Source organism: Gracilinanus agilis, chromosome 3 (assembly GCF_016433145.1).
Source record: "Gracilinanus agilis isolate LMUSP501 chromosome 3, AgileGrace, whole genome shotgun sequence".
NCBI classification, from domain to species: domain Eukaryota; kingdom Metazoa; phylum Chordata; class Mammalia; order Didelphimorphia; family Didelphidae; genus Gracilinanus; species Gracilinanus agilis.
In genome coordinates this window covers 405,546,886-405,567,887 of record NC_058132.1, presented here as the reverse complement: position 1 = coordinate 405,567,887, position 21,002 = coordinate 405,546,886, and the positions used below count along the sequence as shown (strand labels likewise).

Here is a 21,002-nt window from a genome sequence, read left to right as displayed (position 1 = left end):
AACTCACACACTGCAAAATTTCCAAAAGACTTCATTCTTGATTATCCTAAAGAAATCTGTATTATAATTTTCACCTATTATTTAATAAATGCTAAGTAGCAAAGTGCTTTAATAGAGTACTGTTTAGCTAGTAAAGAAGACACTATATTCTGAATAAATGTTTATAAAAGAATAAGAATTTTTCTTAGCATTGATGTTTTTGGATTAGGAAAAGTTAACATGAGAACTTAATAAAGTAAGTTACAAAGGAACTGTTGGCTCCCCATCCCCCAAGAATATTTCTGCAATTCTTATAATTTCAGTTATCACTCAAAATGTTTGTCACAACCTAGTCAAATAAATGATGATTGAATAACTTAGTATCTGCTACATTAAAGGTCACTGTCTTCTATATCTAACATTTTCTTATGTTACCATCACAGAAGTAGTTTTAAAATCGATACAACAATTGTGAAGAATATAACTTTAGAAACCTACTTCTCACAGAAGTCATTCATAACGCCCCAGTAATTTTCAGGAACAACAAACCATTCACAGTCACCTGGACCAATATTTATGTTAACTGAACAGAAGTTGTTATTTTCTTGATGACCTGAAAGGTAAAAGAAAAACCATTTTAGAAAATGTTAATTGTGAAACCTTCTGAAACAGAAGGAAAAACAGAGACATGTTTATATATTTGCCTTTCTCATTTTAGCTAAGGCACTATCCCAAAGAATCTAAGGTCTTCAGGTTGCTAATCTCAACCCTGGATATTCAGGGTAAAGGCAATTAAATGCAACTTTAATAGCTCAGTTCTAAAATATTCCACCTTTCAATTAATGTAATGACAAGTTTCAGATTATAAAAAAGAAGGTGTTGAGGAAGTAAGCAGCTAAGTTCCTAGCATAAGAATATAAATGTATGTTGTATAAAAATACAGAACTTTAAAATTATTATAATTATTATTAGACTCTTAATCCAGCATTCTTTCAATTATATTACTAAATGGCAGTCAGAAGTGGGGCACAGCTGATAAAAAGAAAATGGGAAACTTTTGGGGGCAATTAACAGACCTTTTAAAGGACAAAACTCCTTTGTTACATACACAAGACTTTTTTGTTATCAGATAAGTTAACGAACCTCTCTTTTGGAGTTACCATTTTGGTATTTCCTTCATTGGAATAAACTGCATTATGTGTACTAGTCATATGCACTGCTAAATATAAAAAGTATGATGAGAAAAAGGTCTTGAGTTGACTATGCTTGGAAATTCTTGCCTCAAAAAACAACTAATCTTTCAAACTGTCTATTTTCTTAGCCAAATGAAATAAAACACTGTGAAAACTTTAGTGTTATTGGGACAATAAATACTATAAGGGATGAGCAAATGATTAAGGAAAAAATGTTTCTCTTATATGTTTCATATTAATTAGGTCATAGAAAAGGAATAAAGTTACCTGGAGTCCTGCTTCCAGGAACTTTCATGTACAGTTGCACTGTATTCATTCCTAATATTGTATGACCAACATGACTTAAAAGATTTCCTGCTGATACCACACGCACAAAAGCAGGTAATTTTGTCAACTCGTGCAGTTGTAATTTCCACCTACAACAAAAAATAGCAGTTCAAAAGTAAAAATCTAAATAGATATTTGAAAAAGTAAATTTAACACATAAAGGAAAAAGGTGACAAACAGGTAATTTTTATGACAATTAATATTGTAACTATAACATAAAACTTACAACAAAAGAATCACATGAACACTTCATATTGTTTTCGCATAGTTAAATTTTGGCTGTTGTACAGAAAACTTACTAAGGCAAAAGTTCACTTCAAAACCAGAACCCAACAACAAAGCCAATGTGCATGTATGAAATTGATTAATATGAATTTTCAAAGATATGATTTATATATCTTTGATATAGAAAAAGAAAATATAAAAAGAAATATAAAATGAATATAAAAAGAAATTATAAAGTTCTTTTTATTAAAGGCTGAGGCAAATCATGTCATCTGAATGCACAGAGATTCAGTTAAACAATGTAAAGTTCACAATTATAATATAATATAAATGTTTAAACTCATGTTACTTATTGACTGCCAGGCCAGCCCTTGTAATTTAAGGACTATTTGAGATTTTTCAGTACTAATTTATGAACAATAACAATTGTAATATATTTTTCCGATGTTGTGTGCTCTGTATTTTGTTAGACACTGAAAAGGAAAGTATTAAGACATGGTATATCGAGGGTGGCTGGAACTTCTTTAGCTTTTTGCTATGATAAGTAATTGAGTCCATATAAGATCCTGGATACTTAGTTCCTTGCTTAAACTTGCTTTAAGAGGTCTAAGAATAATGTCATGAATTTTTAATTGTTTCTTCATTTTGGATTATAAAATCCAAATACAACTACTCTTTTTTTGGAGTAAAAGTATTACCAGTAGGAAGATTTAAGGCAGATATGATTAATGTACTTCAACTGTATTTATTCCTGTCGTTAAGAAAAACCTATAGAGACTAATGAGACAAAAACAAAACAGGAAACTCTGTTGGCAGTTAAAAGACTTTAGAAAAGGTACAGCAGCTTTTCTTAAAAAAAAAAAAAGAGGACTCTAGCTGAACTTACTTTTTGTCATCAGACAGGTCAATGTTGGTCCCAAACTTGATTGTTTTAAAAGGCCCTTTTCTCCTCCGACCAGAGCTAGGGGTGAAGGAAGGGAATGGAAGAAGAAATAAATAGAAAAGGGTAAAGAGATGTCATTCATTGAATGCCTTTTTGAATAGTAAATTAAATGCATATTAAAAACCACTCACTTATCTGAAGATGTAGATTCACTATCTGAATGGTCCTTGTGGTGACTCTTTTTTTCATTTTCTTCCTGTGGTTAAAAAAAATTTCTTTAGTATCTAATAAAAGACTGCCCCCAATAAGACATTTAACAATAAAATTATGTATTTGTATAGCATTAACAAACTTCAGAAAGAAGTTTCCTCAACCATTATTTAATATAAAAAAAACTTCTAAAAAAACCCAACTAATTTGAAGTACAATCAAGATCAAAAAGAGACAGTCCAATGGCACAGTGCCCAACTTCTACAATTTACAAATGAATCTAATATAAAACTGAAGAATTAGGTTGGTTAATGACAACTAGAACATAGGTCCACTATAAACTTTATCCTACAAAATATAAACATGATTAACCTTCTGTAAAAAAAGAAAAAAACAAATAAGCTATTAGATGATGTTGAATTAGCAAAAGAAATACTATTCTAAATATATATAATGACATGAAGGTGATGCTGTATTTCCAAGGCTATATACCAGCAGATAAGAAGCACTGTTAACTCTTACAAATGGCTAAAAAGGTTTCACTGTAAACTTGATGACATCTGTGGGTCATCTGAAGAATAAACTGGCTAAGTTTGGAGTAATGCTTCACTATGTTAGCTAAAGGTAATGAATTTTTCAGCTAACATAATCCCCAAACCATTTACTAGGTCATGAAGGGATTGCAATCTATGTCAGTGGAGGGAGAAACCATGCTGGCAAAATCTGACTGTAGAAAATATTAAAGAAGGATTATGCTAGTAGCAAGAAAATGGGATAAAGAATCAGGTCATATCTCTAAAAATAATAGGCCTGGCTCACCTGGCACACCAGGACTTGTTTATTGCTAACGTTATTTTGCTGATGTTTGGAGGGCAAAATGAGACCTATAGAAGATTTTGCTGAGTTACTTGAGTAAAGTCTGCCAAGGGTCAAAGGATTGTCATAGTTTGTAAGTGGAAAAAACAGCACTATCTCACTACCACCAGTAAAGACAACAAACCATTAGAAAATAAAACCATCAAGAATAAGAGTTAAATACAATAGAGAAATTAAATGACCTGATTCTAACTATTCTGGCCCAGTCAATTGACAAGAAACTCTTCTGACTTTTCTCCGGACAAACCACATTTATAATCCTTCTGATTCATACATAATAACTCGTGTTGCTAAACATGCTCAGTTAAATCTTTTATATTTGGGGTATTTTGGGTCAGAGTGCTTTGAAATACATATTTTGCTTTTTGCTCTATTATCTCCTTTTCCCTACTTTTCACTCTCTTCTCTCTCTTATCACTTTTCACTCCTCTATTCTTTCTGTTCCTCTTCATTAACCTTCTTTGTCTGCAATTTTTTCTCCCTAAACAGCTTCTGAAAACTCTGAATGCTTTTAAGCATGCCATTAGCACCTACTTGCATGTAGCTGAAAAATATATTTTCTAAGAGTAAAAAACATAACTACAATACTAAGTTTAATTCTTAGAACACTTTTAAATATAAAGAAACCTAAAATAAAGTATTTCTAATTCTACAATAAATTTAGCTCTAAATTGCAAAAGGTATTAGCTAAATTAGCAAAAGCACATTTAAAAAGTACTTTTAAGGGCAGCTGGGTAGCTCAGTGGAGTGAGAATCAGGCCTAGAGACAGGAGGTCCTAGGTTCAAACCCAGCCTCAGCCACTTCCCAGCTGTGTGACCCTGGGCAAGTCACTTGACCCCCATTGCCCACCCTTACCAATCTTCCACCTATGAGACAATACACCGAAGTACAAGGGTATAAAAAAAAAAAAGTTAAAAAAAAAAAAAGTACTTTTAAAACAGAGAGTTTAGCGGGTTTAAGCAACTGTGATAAGTGAAGAATAAACTTAAGATAAGCAGGGTTACAGGATACGATGGATATATAGCATATGTATTTAATTGTATCTATAAAGGAAATAGTTATTTGTGCTGTATTTTGGAAGAAATATTCAATAATTTTCTTTTATATGATTGATTTCTAAGTTGTATGGACACAAGCAAGTTAACAATGTACCCTCCTCAAGCAATTCTATAGGATTATGTCTCAGATGGGCTGACTATCTTCAGTGTGGAAGGAGCTTCTACACTAAGGAGTTTTCCACATTAATGAAATTCAAAGTTTGCACCACACATCCTCACATCCACCAAAACAAAGAAACAAATAAGAAATATTGCATTGAAGAAAGGAAAAAACCCTCACCAATTCATCAGAGGGAAAACAAGCAGAAAATGAAGTCTGTGGACTCTGCCTATGTAAATGAGAGGAAAAAAAGAATGGGGGTGGGGAGAAGGGTCCTCTCTAATCTTTGAAAACTCCTATTCTATTCCAAGGGAACTAGTTCTTGTTAGATTAACAATTGGTTTTTCATAAAACACCATCTACTTCAAGAAAAGTTGTTCTTTCTTTAATACCAAAACAATAATAGAAGAGATTAAGATGAAATCGGTCTCACAATTTTATCTTAATTCTTTAACTTGTATAATAATATCAAGGGAAAATAGATTTTTATTTTTGAATTATTTGTACAAGGCAGTCCATTACTTCTTTTTTGTTTACTTAATTCATATACATTGGAACAAAAACATGCTTTAAATGAAAAATAATTTAAGGACTAGATGCTAAATAATTCCTTATTTGTAATTATTTAAAGAACTGTCAAGTAGAGTCCTGCGTAGGCTTTAAAAGTATATGGCAAATTGCCACCTAAAAGCAGGAACTATTTAACAATTCAATATAAATGAGATGAAATTTCTAGAGCTACTTCAGCCTCTCTTAGATCTGCCATGATAATCTAGAAATACTTACTCTCAATGATTCCTGGAATGAGGAAGCCTGATACTGTGCATACTTAGCAATTGTTGTATGAGATCTATTACTTTCACAACGCCAAATTTTCTTGGTTCCAGTGGGGTCCCAGTTTTCATCTGAGGGCTGTAATAATTGTGTCCTTACTTCTACCACATGTTCATTATTTGCTTCTACTAAAGTCTTGGTTGAAAAAAGTCCCAGATCTTAAAAAAAAGAAAGAAAAAATTTGAATTCAATTGATAAATGATAGAATTTCTTGAATCTTTAAGATATAGTTAAAGATTAAAAATACTAATATTTTACAAATACAGGATGGAAGACTACCCAAAGATGTTACCTATTTCATAAACCTTAAGACTCAATCACTCAAACAACTGTCAGAAGGCAATATTTATTTTGTTATTTAGGGTACTAAGGAACTAGACATCCTTAGCACATCCTTTATCTCAACTAATGATGTTTTATTTTATATTATTTACACTAAATTTCTCTTTGCAATAGGAAATTGAAAGTGTGTGTATGAAAAAATTTACGTGGCCTCAACCCCACTATGTTTTCTATACAAGGTATTGAAGTAACCAATAAATTAAAAGATACACATAAAAGTAAATAAATATTCAAAATTTGAGTATTACAATTAAAATGATAAATCCCAAATGATAAAAAAGTTAAATTTCAGTTAGACAATAAGAACAAACAAAAAAAATCATACCTAATTTAAGAGCTCCTGCAAGGCCACGTATTACAGTAACAGGGTTGTTTGGATTTGTACAAAATTGATGTAAAGGAGGAAAGAAAGCATCACGTTTATTTTCCAACTGCAAAATTAAAATGTACTGTTAGGTCTCAGAAAAAAAATGTAATTGTGTCTTTAAATATCACTTAGAAGATGATAATTTTATAGTACTCCAAAAGAAACAGTGGTCGTAAATTTTCTAATTTCAAGCTATAACAGTTTTATTCTACTCACAAATGTGAAGAAAACTGTCATGATAACCACCAGTTTTTCTTTTTTGCTCAAGATAATATTCAAACAAAGGAAAATTCATGAAATGTAGATTTTATTGGTGCATGAATATCTAATTAGACTTTAATGTAAAATAATTTTCACTCTCATACTCCCCAGATTTCATAAAATTGCAAAAAGCCACTAAAAATAGCTGTTTATATTTTTATCACATTTACTTTAGAAAATGAAAACAGAATTGCTGAGGAACTAAAATTTATCTACAAAATAATATGATATACAATATTATTCAAAATCAGCTGGACAAGTAATGGATAAAAAATACTTTAAACTTTGTTACTGTCCCAAACCTCAATTTTAGAAAAGAAAGGAAGAGAGGAAAAGAGGGAGGGAGGGAGGGAGAGAGGGAGGAAGGAAACTAAATTTTTTCTGAATGGTTATCAATTATTGTATTTGGCCTCTAGAGGGCAGAAGGAATCAAATCTCACAAACATGTTAGTATCATTTCAGGTAAAAAAAAAAAAACACTGAAATAATTTATATGTTATTTTAAAATATAATTTACATGACATTTATATGAAAAATGATATATCATTTTAGTTAAGAACAACCTGGGGCTGGCAAAGTAAAAAAGATGAACCCAGCTGAACTCTTTCAGTATTCCTATTCAAACTTTAATGCAATGCCTCGAATCAAATTTTGAAGTGGCAGAGTCAACAAATAACCAGAAGATGATGTTTTTGGAGTACAGATTAACTATATGGTTGCCAGAAGTAGTCTGTGATAATGAGGTAGACATAGGACTAGAGCACAGCAGGAACACTAATGATGGGTCTTTGATGCAGCTACAATAAATAGCAACACCACCTGTTTCCTCCAGAGCTCTTAATCCAGAGACATTAAGGAGGTTAAACAATTGGTTAGAAAGGTATAACAAGGAACCCTTTTGCAAGTAGGATATAGCTGGTGTTGACTGGCAGCTCTATTTACCCATACTCAGTTCTGGACTGCAGATCTAGGACAGAGAAGAATGTTTGTGATAGGTAAACAAGGGAGCCAAGGTTCTAGTTACAGCTCTAGAGCTAAGAGGAAGCTGCAGACACAAGCCATCTGCACATAGTTCCAGGGCGTAGAGGAATGCTAGAACTTGTGGCTATGGCTACAGGGGAGCAGGGATTCTTCCTAGGTAAAAACTAGAACAGAGACCAGGAAGCAGTGATCACTCCACTCTCAGGATACTACCATCTTTGAAGCAATGAAAATTTATAGGTCTCCTGAACTAGCTATGAAAATAGTTGAAAAAAGCCTGAAACCTGGCATGATGCCTATTCACTGCAAGTTAATAGAGCCTAACTTTAATGTAAAGTAGAAAGTGAAGAAATAAACTAGGAAAATGATAAAAGAAAAAAAAAAAAAGGAACTTGACCATAAAAAGCCACTGTGGTAGCAGAAAATACCAAGACACATTCTTAAAAGAAAATAATGGGAAAATAGATAAAAGCAAAGCCTCAAAGGAAATTGATAAATGGAGAAAGACCAGCAAAAATCCTAGATGTTAAAGAAAGGAATTTAAGACTGGTAGAGGAAAAACTGGGGAAAGAAATTAGAATCATTAAAGAGTAACGTACACACACATAAATTCACTAAAGAGAAGAACTCCTTAAAAAGCTAAATTGACCAAATGTAGAAAGAGGTACAAAAACTCACTGAAGAAAACAATATCTTAAAAATTAGAACTGGACAAGTGGAGGATAATGACTGCATAAGACATCAAGAAGTAATAAAAAAAAGTCAAAAGAATGAAAAAGTAGATGAAAATGTGTAGCATTTTACTGGAAAAACAACTGACCTGGAAAACAGAAGACAGATTAAGAATTATTGTACTACCTGAAAATCATGATAAAGAAAAAGATCCTAGATATTAAAAAACCATATTGTAAGAAATTATCAAGAAGAACAGCCCTGATTTTTTAGATCAAGTGGGTAAAATAGAATTTTAAAGAATTAATCCATCCAATCCTGAGAGATTCCAAATCAAGAAGAAAATATTGCATATGTTTTCATTATGTACATATGCAATATTTCATTCAGTCAGAGATAAACAATTCAAATACTGTGAAGCTACAATATGGATCACACAAGATTTATCAACTTCTACATTAAAGAAGCTTAGAGTGATATTCTGTAAGGAAAAGGAGCTAGAATTACAACCAGAAATAATCTACCTAACAAAACTGATTATATTCTTTCATGAGAAAAAGATGGATATTTAATAAAACAAAAGAATTCCAAGCAAATAGAGATGAATAGAAAAATTTGACATTGAAGCACAAGACTCAAGAAGTTAAAAAAAAAAATCAAAGATAAAATAGGGAATCAATAAAGTTAAAATGTTGACATTCCTGTATGGAAAGATGATATGTATAATTTGCAAGAACTGAATCATTATTATGGTGTTGTATGGAGTCTATATAGACAAGAGATGTGTGAGTCAACTGTGAGAGGGAAAGGGAGAGGAAGAACAGGAAAATATTTCTCACATAAAAGACATGTGCAAGGAAAAACTTATAATGACAGGGAAAACAGAGAGGGTGGCAAGCAATGCTTAAACCTCACTCTTATCAAAAATCGGTCCAAAGAGGGAAAAATATAAATATATGCTCAGTTGGATATTAAAAAATCTATCTTACCTAATACAGAAATAGAAGGGGAAGGGGACAAATGATAATATTGGGGGTGGGGGGGTGTAGTAGATTAAGTGGTTAAAAGCAAAAATAAACTTTCAAGGACGGACGGGATAAAGAGAAAGAAAAAGAAAACGAAAACAGGATGGAGGTAAATAACCAGTTAATAAAGAGATAAGCTCACCCATGAAATGGAAACAAAATGGATTAGAAACTAGAATTCAATAATACATGTTATAAGAGATACAACTGAAAAAGGAAGACACACAGAGTGAAAATAAAGGCCCGGAGCAAAATGTATTATGCTTCAGCTAAAGTAAAAATAGGTGGGAGTAATAATTATGATCTGAGACAAAAATAAAAGCAAAAATAGAACTAATTAAAAAATGATAATCAGGTAAATTATTATTTTGCAGAATGGTCTCAAAGACAATAAAGTAGTATCAAAAATTTTTTAGCAAGTTTCTGTCATAAAAGCCTCATTTCTCAAATATATAGGGAACTGGGTCAAATTTACAAAAATAAAAGCAATTTCCCAATTAATAAATGGTCAAAGGATAAGAACAAGAAGTTTGTTAAAGAAATCAAAGCTATCAAAAACAATTAGAAAGTTGCAAATTAAAATAATTCTGAAGTATCACTTCACAACAATAAGAAATGATAAATGCTGAAGGAAAATCGATACATACTAATGAATTTCCAGTAGAATAGTGAACTGATCTAATTCTACATATTCTACAGAACTATCTGAAACTATAAAACTATATACCCTTTAATCTAGCAATACCATTACTAGGTCAATACCCCCAAAAGATAAGCGCTCTCTCTCTCAGCTTTTTTTGTAGTGGCAAAAATTAGGAATTGAGGGTATACTCATCATTTGGGGAATGACTGAACAAGTTGTGGTATATGATTGAAATGGAGTACCATTGTGCGATGAGGGGAGTGGTTTCAGGAAAAAACATGGCAAGATCTATATGAATTGATACAAAGTGAAGTAGAAAAAAAAACAAAAAAAACAGGTGATCATTGTTCATAATAATAGCAATGTTGTAATGGTGGTTAACTGTGGAAAAACCTGCCTACCCTGATCAAATACAATGATCCTTAGACAATTCCAAAGGACTTAAAACAAAAAAAGTTATCAACTTCCAAAGAGAAAACTGATGAACACAAAGTAAAAATCAAGTATGATTTTTTTGCTTTCTTTCTTTTTGTAATATAACTAATATGAAAATGTTTTAACATGGTTTGACATATATTATTTGTCTTCTCAATTGGTGGAAGAGGGGCAGGAGAGAATCTGAACCCAAATTTTAAAAAGAAAAGACTACTCCACCCCCAAAACAAAACAAAACAAAACAAAAAAAAAAGTTTTTCTTTAGAAACGAGCAGTAGTCCTATGAGATATATATTCTTGGTAGTGTTATCTCTATTTTGTAGATGAAGAAACTAAGGTGAAATGAGACAAATGAAATGATTCACTTAAGTTTACACAATTAACTAAGGGCTAGATCAAGGATTCAAATCCAGGTCTAAGGGCATAACTGATGTTTGACAACTGATCTTTGACATCACTCTAATGTCAATCATTTGGTATTTTAATTGTGTATATATCAAACCCAACCATTAGGCAGCTAGGAGGCACAGTAGTAAAGTGATAGGCCTGGAATCAGGAAAACTTGAGTGCAAATTCAGGCTCAAGTCAGTTGACTTGACTATTTTAGTGTTCACATTTGCAAAAGGAAGATAATATCTTTTCTATTTCCCAGGACTGCTGTGAAGAAAAAATACGTGTAAAGTGTTTTGCAACTTAAGAGAGTATATAAATATTAGCTATTATCCTTACTTTATAAGCCAAGAGTCATATCTAACTTAATGTGTTTATACCCACTATCACAAATAAGCTTCTGCAAAAAAAGGTAATAAATGAATGCAGAAGCTATAAAAACAAACAAACAAAACAACGAAACAAAAAATCTACTCTAGGGAGTATACTGAAGAATTAATGTGAGAGTAACCACTTTTGACCTACTATTATATCTTTTTCTTTTTTTTAAACCTTTACCTTCTGTCTTAAAAAGGCTAAGCAAGTAGGGTTTAGTGACTTGCTCAAAGACATACAGCTACAAGCGTCTGAGGCCATATTTGAACCCAGGCCCTCCTATTTCCAGACTTGGTTCTCTCTATCCACTGAGCCACCTATCTACCTTCTCCACCATATTTTTTTGACTTTCAAATCTAAATTTACATATGCCAAAATTTGTATTCCTCCAGATGCTATCATCTATTTACCTTTACACTTTTGTCATGCCTCTCCCCCCTAAGATATATTTTATTCCCTGTCTTTCACTCTACTATGACAAACACTTGTGAGGTAAGTACCAAAAACATCTCATTTCAACAAATATTTATTGTCTACTATAGTCATAATGTTGAACTATATATATGCATCTGAGTAATAAACAAAGATTAAATATCCAGTCCCTTTCCTACTGAAGCTTACTATCTATCTAATAGGAAAATATTTATTTGAATAAGAAAGATGCTAAATTTTACCAAAAATTAAATAAAAGATAAACAAATGAAAATTTGGTACAGGTTTCATTTAGAGAGAGAGAGAGACAGACAGACAGACAGAGACAGAGACACAGACAGAATCCTCTGAAGTGGTTGAATAATTAAAATTTGCATTGCCTATTTCCATTCTGTTAGAACCAATTACTAATTACCATACATAATCATAATTTTGACTAGTAGAAATTCTAATACATGTAACTACTTCAGAGAATTTATTTCAAACTCCACCCCCCACACACTAAATAGGATTTAGTAGAGTGGAAAGAATACTGAATTCAGATTTACATGATCTGTAGTTACAGTCCTATTTTCATTACCAATATGTTGTGAAAAATTGGACATCACTATTTCTATGCTTGAATTTTCATAGTATCACATAAGTTATTACTGACTGAGGTAATGGGAAAAAGGATGACGTAATGAGGACTTCACAAAGAAAGAATCTTCCTTTGAACAAATCTCTAAAAAAGACAGGTCTTAGAATTTCAGGTACTGAAAGCAGCAGGAACAAAAGAAGAGAAGTTAACAAATGCAAAGAAAGCTATGGGGCAAGAAAATAGTAATCACAAAAAAGTGATGGCAGCAACTAAGGCCAGTCAGTGTAGAAGGCAGAATATGTGGGAGGGTGACATGAGATGAAGCTAGAAGAAAGGTAGGAATGACAACATTTTGCAGGGAGTCTAGCCTGATGAAAGGAATTATTCTCAGGACAAGATACTAAAGTTAAGAAGGGTGTTCAATGGCCATATTTGTTGCATTCAAATAACTCAGGTAATGCTATGAGGAATGGAGAGAAAGAATGAACAGAATGAAATGAGGAAAACCACATAAGAAAACACTGCAAATGTCAGGGATAAAAGATAATGATAAGTCTCTAACTAGGATGGTGGCATTGTGAAGGGAAAGAAGGGATTGTTTGGATAGGAAACATAATAAAATCTATACATAAATAAAAAAAATTAATGCTAAATGACTTTCCTGGGGGAGATGTCACAAAATTAAGAGAAAAAACTAGAAAATTCATTATCATTGGATTCTCTTTACATTTTAAAAGATCACTATCACTATTTAGCCAAAATTAAAAAAAAAAAAATCTAATACACTACACTGAGGTTGTCTTCATTAAACACTACAATATTTAACAAAGAATAAAATAGCAATTTCTTATAAAAACAGGATTTTGTTAATACAATCAAGCATAAATGGTACCAAAAAAGCACTGATTATTTCTAATCAATTAATTCCTACTCACATAAATACTAGGTGTAGGTGGATTCAACTTGTCTTTTGGCAAGGGAGGATATGGTGACGGTGGTGGTCGTGGAGGTGGACATTTATCCAATAAAATGCTACTATTAGACAAGCCATTTTTGCCAAGATTCCTTAAAAAGAAAAAGAATGACATAAAATCAGCTGCATGTATTTTTACTCAGAAACCAGAAAAAATTTCTTAATTTCTTAAGTTAAAATAAAACTAATTCTTAATCCATACCATGTATAGTTTAATACCAAACAAATTGAAAAAAAAAATATTTAGATCAATCAAGTATATCATTTCCGATCAAATAACAATACTAATTTATTGGTTTTTAGAGACTGAAACAAATTGGAGAGAAATTAATTGCTAATGACTAGACCCCACCAAAAGTAGAAAAACATGACAGTAATACGTAAATTAATTTATGGATTCAATGCCATGTCAATCAAACTACCAAAGGATGATTCTTATATGAACTGGACAACTTAAAAACGAAATTCATTTAGAGGAACCACAGGCAAAGAATCTTAACTAAGGGGAAAAAAAGAGGCCAAAGAATTCCAAATCTATAAAATAGTAATCATCACAATTACTTATTATTAGTTAAAAATGATAGAAAATTTTCTCAGTGGAACAAATCAGATGTACTAATGGAACATAGGATTCAATAGATAAACCCAAAGGGCTACAATTACGGGAAAAAATTTTTTCTGAGAAAACTGTAAAGAAGTCTGGGAAGAAATTAGGTTGGTAACAGTATCACTACATTAAAATAAATTCCAAATAAATAGAGGATTTTTTAAAAGTTAAAAAAAAAATACAAAGAAAAAAAGAAAGGCTATTTTTCACAACAATGAATATATTATATTAGATTACAAAGTTTTGGCCACAGTGAAATCAATGCCATTAAAATTTGAAGGAAAACAGATTTGGGAAAAGTTCCTCACAACTAATTTATCTGATAAAGGTTTAATATCAAATATGTATATGCAATTATTAATAAAATCTATTGAAATTAAATTATATATTTGAATATAGTACACACATGTGCTTGTGTACACACACATATACATAATTCATCATGGTTAAAGAGCCCAAACAGGTGCCTTTCAAAATGAAAGTTACCAACAACCATATGAAAAAAGGTTCCAAATTACAAATAAGAGAAATGTAAATTAAAACAATTCTGGGGTTACAACTCAGATTCATGAGATTAGTCTCTTCCCAATTAGAATCTTCATTCATTCATTTACAGCCATTGAACATCACTATCAAAATAATTTAATGAGTGTAGTTTTAGAAAGATGTGCCTTTTAGGGAAAAACTTTTGGTTATTAAAGCCATTGTGCAACTTTTAAAATATAATCATCTACTGGCTTCCTTCTATTCAATTCTGTTTTTATTTCATTTTCCATGTGGTTATTTTTTTATTTATTTTCAATTCAGGTTCACACCCAATCTTTTGACACTTTCTAGGTATGATTATTTGAAAATCACTTTTCAATGCTCAAGGAAATTCTCTACAACTAAGTTATAAAATTGACAATCAGCATAAGTAGTAGAAGATTAGATATTAGAAGCTCCTTATATTTAAGGAATCAAAGATCTGGACTAAAAAATTAACTGTATTTACAGGGAAGCTAGCTCAATGGATAAGAGGGCTGGGTCTGCAGTCAGGAGGACCTGGGTTCAAAATTTCCCTCAGACACGTCCTACACCTGTGAGTGACAGTGGGCTATTCACTTAACCCCCAACTGCCTAAGCTTTACTGCCCCTTTGCCTTGGAAACTCTGATACTCAGCATTGAATCTAAGACAGTAGGTAAGGATTAAAACAAACAAGCAAAAAACAACCTCAATATTTTTTACTATATTCCCTTGGTATAAGGAATTCTGAGTTAGAAAACCTCATCAATCCAATACAGATAACTGACAAACTGCTCTACAACTTATAGTGTTAAGAGAGCTGCTTTGGGGTGCAGAATTTAAGTGACTTATCCAAGGTCAAGGAGTCATACTGCATCACAAATGGGACTTAGCTCAACCTAGGTCTTTCTGTTTTACTCTGGCTTTCTATTCACTATACTACTTCTTAATCATGATATAATAATGAATACAACTTACAAATAAAAATTAAATATAATTTGAAATTATATAAATAGAAGATAACGATATATCAATTACACCTTACAGTCATACTTAAGACATCTCATTTTAGATATGAATTTTCAAATACTGAAGTCTTAAAATATAATGATTTCCAAATTCATGATTAAAATATATAATTTATGATTTCTGCAAGGTCTAAAACATAAATAAAACATAATATAATGCACACTTACTAATGATGAGAACAGATTTTCTCTAACATTTATTCAAGAAAATTACATAAAATGGCTACTCATGAAAAATTAGTTATTATTTTTTACATATGATATGTGAATCAAGTGCATATATGATATAGATGATTTTTGAACAGTGAATACATTTATGAAGGAAACAAAAATTTTTATATGTCTAATCTTAATTTAATTTAACGACCACCCCTTACTGTTACCCTCCTTTTTATAGATAAAGAAAAATGGACTTAAAACATTAGTTTGGCCAAAGTCTCAAGTTTCAAACAGAATTTGAATCCATGTTTTTTTAGAGTCTAAGATTTCTTTCTACTATACAAGCCTTCTATACAGAACACTACAAAAATCACTGAATTAATTAAAGATAAGTTGACTGTTATTTTAAAAATTGTCTAACTATAAAACCCAGGGTTTAAAGATTTTATAAGTCACACAAAAAAATCTAAAGTGAAAGTAAATTGCTATTCAAACAATGTTTCTAACTTCATTCTAGAGGTACACAAGACCAACTTTTAACAAATAATGCACAAGACATTTTCTTGTCAATCCTTCTTCTATAATTGTGTCTAAAGTAAAAAAATAAAGTGGATTTCAAAGAATAGTTAGATGTTATGGTAAAGGTCAGGAAAATCTAGGTTCAAATCATGCATCAGACACTTATTAGCTATGTCATTAAGTATACAGTAATAACCGTCTCAGTTTCCCTACCTATAAAGTGAGGATAAAAACTACATACTTCATAGTTACATGAATCAAATATAAAATGCTTTATAAACTTTAAAGTGATATAAAATAAACAATCCATAAAACTGGTCTATCAGTCTGTATATGACAAGTATTACAAAAGAAAGCATAAAAATAAGGCTGCAAATAGACTGTGAGCTGACTTGCATTTGGGAAAATTATGAAATATTTCCAGTGACTTCAAAATTTCAGAGCAGTTGCATAACTGCATTGGTAGAAAAAGCTTCTCACCAGGACATCCCCACATAGATAAAATCACTAGCTTAGTATTTAAAAAACACAATATTTTAAGATAAATTTAGCCTTCTGATTATTTGGAAAAGCAGAAAATAAAACTTACTTAAATATGACACACTAAAATTTAAGATGCTTGGAGAATCCTGCCAGAATAAATTTTACATTGTTCTAAACAAGATGGCAGTGCTCAAACACAGAGAATAATCAAATAGAAAATAAAAAGACATGAGAGGTACTTGATACACTGTAATAAAATGATTTGGACACGAATGAATTAAAATGTACATACAAGAAAAAAAGGAAAAGCCACATTTCTATCTTTTCACTGTATTTGGTATTAAAACCACCTCAAGCATTATGTTGAACTGACAGCATTTGTATTAACGTGGCCATCACTTTAAAAACAGATCAGGAATATGATGATGAAGGAACATTTAATATAAATAATTAATTGTATCATAACCACGAATAACTTCCTAATGGTTAGAATATCACTTTTTTAATAAGTTACCAGAAAAGAGTAATTGTAAGTTATTAATGTATGTAGATTTAATACAGGTTAATAATGAAATGATTTTAAAACTGTACTTGACTTTGGAATGTATGAAAAAACTAATAATTATAAATATCCTTCATGTTATTCATAATACTTCAAACCAAACAATGGAGAAATCTATGAAGACTTAAGAAAGTAAAAGAAAGTTGAAAAGCACAGCTTCCTTCATTTTTGCACTCTTCAACAACCACTGCTTCTCACCAGTTATTGCTAGGAAAAATAATGTGCAATAAGCCATTTTACTATTCACTTTTCCTCCATGGTTACTACCATCTCTAGATCACTGTCTATACTTATAGGGTTTCAGTTTTTAAATAAACCATTTTATACACACCACTTCACCCATGAAGATAATGGTCTATTACTTTACACAATTCTCTCTTAAAGTGGCTTGTAGTATATTATTTTTGTTAATTATGCCAAGTTAAAACCAAAAAAAGGGAAGACTATGTTTTTTGTCTCTAGTAAGTCTGTTATGGCCTGTTAAGTGGAAGAAAAGGTCTTCCTTTCCCAGCCTGTATATGAAGTAAAATGTGCTAATTATATAATTAGCTGTCACTTTAGAAGGCAGATAGAATCAGGATATGAGGGGATAGATAATATATGGAATAGGAGGAAATGAAGATAAGAACAAGAAGGAGGTCTTAGGAAATAGATTATGTATGTGGGGAGAGGATGGGGGAAGGAAATTCTGACAAAGAAAAATAAATCAAAGTAGAATCTTTCATGTTTTCAGCAGTAAGGAAAATGGCCGGGAAGGCAGGACATGTGGAAATAGGAGAACTTTGAATTAAAACTCAGCTCATCTCCAAGGGCTAGGTAGATTCATTATGCCACACATGGCATTTTGTATATTAATAAAAAGTCAATAAATATCCCTTTACCATGCCTTAAAAAAAAGAATCCTATGACTATGCTTAGAATAAAAATGGAATTTTCTTGTAAAGGCAGTTGGAAGAATTAAGGAGAAATGTTAATAGATCTTTAAATTGTAAAAAAATCTCATGTCACCTCACACCCCACCCTAAATTTGTTTTCAAGATTCATCATGGTAAGTAGAGTAAAAAGCAAAATCCTGTAGCTAATGCTTTATCCAGTTGTTTTCTGTTCTTTCCTTACACCTACAGTACATAGAAAGCTTTAAAAGTTTCTAAATATCAGCCTGAAATTTTGTAATTTTTGAAGAAAAGGGGAAAGGGGCATGAAGGAGGACATAAGGTAGGAGAGACATAAAGGGAGTATTAGATAACTAATTCATAATAATAATTTTCATTATTTTGTTTACATAAAAGTAATGCCTCAATAATTCACCATAACTGAAAGAAAGGTCAATGCCAATAAGTGAAAAAACTACATAATACATCATAAAAAAAGACAATATAATTTGTATCTGAAAATAATGACACAAAGGAAGAGCCCAGTTGTGAATTACAGAAACTGTTGAAGTCCCTTAATAAGCAAATCAATAATATAATCCTAAAAGCACTGCTATAGTAATAGGCATAATACTTATTTGAAAGTAAGCTAAAAAGTGCTTACTTTCATGACATGCTTCTTTGTTAATACCAATAACTAGCTCCTTTTCTTTATAGAGTAAAAAACAATCTTTGAGAAGCACTTTTAGATTATCGAAATATTTTCAATTGCAAGTTTAAATTAATGATCTTTAAAAGTTAAAAAAATTATCAGACCAAATATAAATGCTTTTCTGATTGTCATTTCTAATTATCCATAAAACTATTTTCTCTCATTTAGTATACAAAAGCCCAGGAGTTAATAAAGCAGTTTTTGTTTAAAATACAGGGCACCTAAAGAAGGGAGCCTTTATCTTTAAAGAAAAGCATCATGGCATAGGCACAATGGCTAAAATCATGGTTTGGGCATTTATAAGGTATATGATGTTGACAAAGTCATTTACATTTTTCAGAGCCTCAGTTTCTTGATCTGGAAATACATGTTTGCATTACTAACCACAGGGTTTTGAGAGGAATATACTTTGCAAATGTAAATCTTTGTAAAGCAAATACACACATATCCAATAGGTCTAAAAGCCTTAGTGCAGTATTAAGCTTTAATTGTAGCTTAAAATTTCACCAAGACTTTTGTGATAGCCTATATGTATATATGGGAATTACTATTATTTAAAGAAGATACTTCAAGGAAATGGATTCTAAGCTTCAAAGCACATTAATTTACCAAATTTAGCATATTAAAATCTTCTGGATAAACCCAGAGCAGAATATTATTTATTTTTAATATATTTAGTAAGAAGTTTCTCCTGGAATGAGGGGGAAAATAGGTGGACAAAAGCAGACCTCAGAGGGAAAAATATATTTAAACATCCAAGGCCAGACTGCTTAAGCCGGAAGAATACTGAGAAGATGTGGTTTTCATAATATGGGAACAGGTTAATGATAAACATTGTGCATGTACTACAAATTGATGCTATCTGTTGCCAAAGGTCAATTCATCCATTCTTCTCTGATCCCAACACTTCAGCTGCTTCAGACTTTCTCTTCTTATACCAGTCAAAAGACCAACAAGTCCACATGGATTGATGCAGACATGGTTGGGGATGTAGACACTAAAGACGACACCAATGCAACTATCAATAATATGTAAATAAGTCTTGACTGATCACACATGTTAAAACCAGTGGAAATGCACATTGGACATGGGGGGGAAGGGGAGGGAGAAGGGGAAAGTAAAAACAGGAATCATGTAACCATGGAAAATTTTTCTAGAAAAATTAAATATTTAAATCTTAAAAAAAAGAGAAAAGAAAAAAAAAAAGACCAGCAAGTCAAGCAACCATAGTCAATGCTCACTATGTGGCATGCACTGTGCTAAGTACCAATGATATGAAAGAAGTATTTCCCTCAAGCAATTCATAATCTAACAGAGAAAGACAACATGCAAACAGCTAGGAAAGTACAAGATATATAAAGCAGATGGAAGTAATCTGAGAGGGGAAAACATTAGTAAGGTGGGGGAAATGGGGAAGGCTTGGTAGGTAAGATTTGAGATGAGTATTATAAGAAATCAAGAAAACTCACATGCAGACAAGTAGGGGTGAGTGTGGGGATAGTATTTTAGGTGTGGGAGACATGCAGGTAAGAGAGATGAGAAATGGAATGTTATTTCCCCTTTATACCTTTCCTGTTGATTATTTCTGATTTATCTTGCGTTTGTATATATAGGTTTGCTTCCTGGCTCCCCTGTTAAGACTATAAATTATTTGAGAGCAGGGACTTTTTACCTTTCCTTATATCATCCTTATCATTTGAAGAAGCATTTATCTGTTTTACCTATTATGTATATTTTCTCTCTCTCTCTCTCTCTCTCTCTCTCTCTCTCCCTCTCCCCTCCCTCCTTCCCTCCCCCTAGCCATTTCCAAGGAGTTGGAAAGTTTGGATGATACATTCATCCCTACCCTTCTCTTGACTCACATAAACACCAGCCTTGTCCAGATGCTTGTAAACTCTCTGTGGACAATCATAATAGCTTCTAATTAGTTTCCCTGCATTAGTTTTTATTCTCTCTAATCCATCCCTCCACAGCAGGTCAATTGCTATTTCTCAAGTGCCCATCTAAACACATCCCTCTGGTGCTCAAGAACCTGTAATGGCTCTCCATTGTCTCTAAAATAAAATGCAAACTTGTAACATGGTTCTATCTGATCTTTCCAGACTGATGACACATTGAAGGGCTACTTCTGGGACTCAGAATGATATCCCACACCCTCACTTCTATTCCTAGAATCCTTAGATCTTCAAATTTCAACTCATTGTTTTTTTCTTTCCAGATGACTCTCATGGTTTCCCTGTGATTGGTGCCCCTCCCACCTCATGTTTACATTGTTTTTATTTTGTATGTTTTATATTTACTTACCTGTAAAAAAAAAAGTTTTATCATTCCCCTCCCAACCTGATATCTCTAGTAAATAGGACATGTCAGGGGCTTAGTATACACTTGAAAA

At 31.8% G+C, this 21,002-nt stretch overlaps 1 protein-coding gene across 5 annotated transcripts in view; it reads right to left on the bottom strand.

Annotated features, from left to right (window-relative positions):
* Positions 1-21,002, bottom strand: part of KDM6A (lysine demethylase 6A) — a 260,558-nt gene that overhangs the window by 16,645 nt on the left and 222,911 nt on the right. For all 5 annotated transcript variants that reach the window (XM_044670194.1, XM_044670190.1, XM_044670191.1 and 2 more), the window contains 7 exons: positions 13,125-13,254; positions 6,354-6,459; positions 5,639-5,844; positions 2,799-2,863; positions 2,611-2,685; positions 1,440-1,588; positions 478-592 (listed from right to left, as the gene is read on the bottom strand). In XM_044670194.1, coding sequence (XP_044526129.1) covers positions 478-592; positions 1,440-1,588; positions 2,611-2,685; positions 2,799-2,863; positions 5,639-5,844; positions 6,354-6,459; positions 13,125-13,254 — 846 coding nt within the window. The remainder of the gene's footprint in view (positions 1-477; positions 593-1,439; positions 1,589-2,610; positions 2,686-2,798; positions 2,864-5,638; positions 5,845-6,353; positions 6,460-13,124; positions 13,255-21,002) is intronic.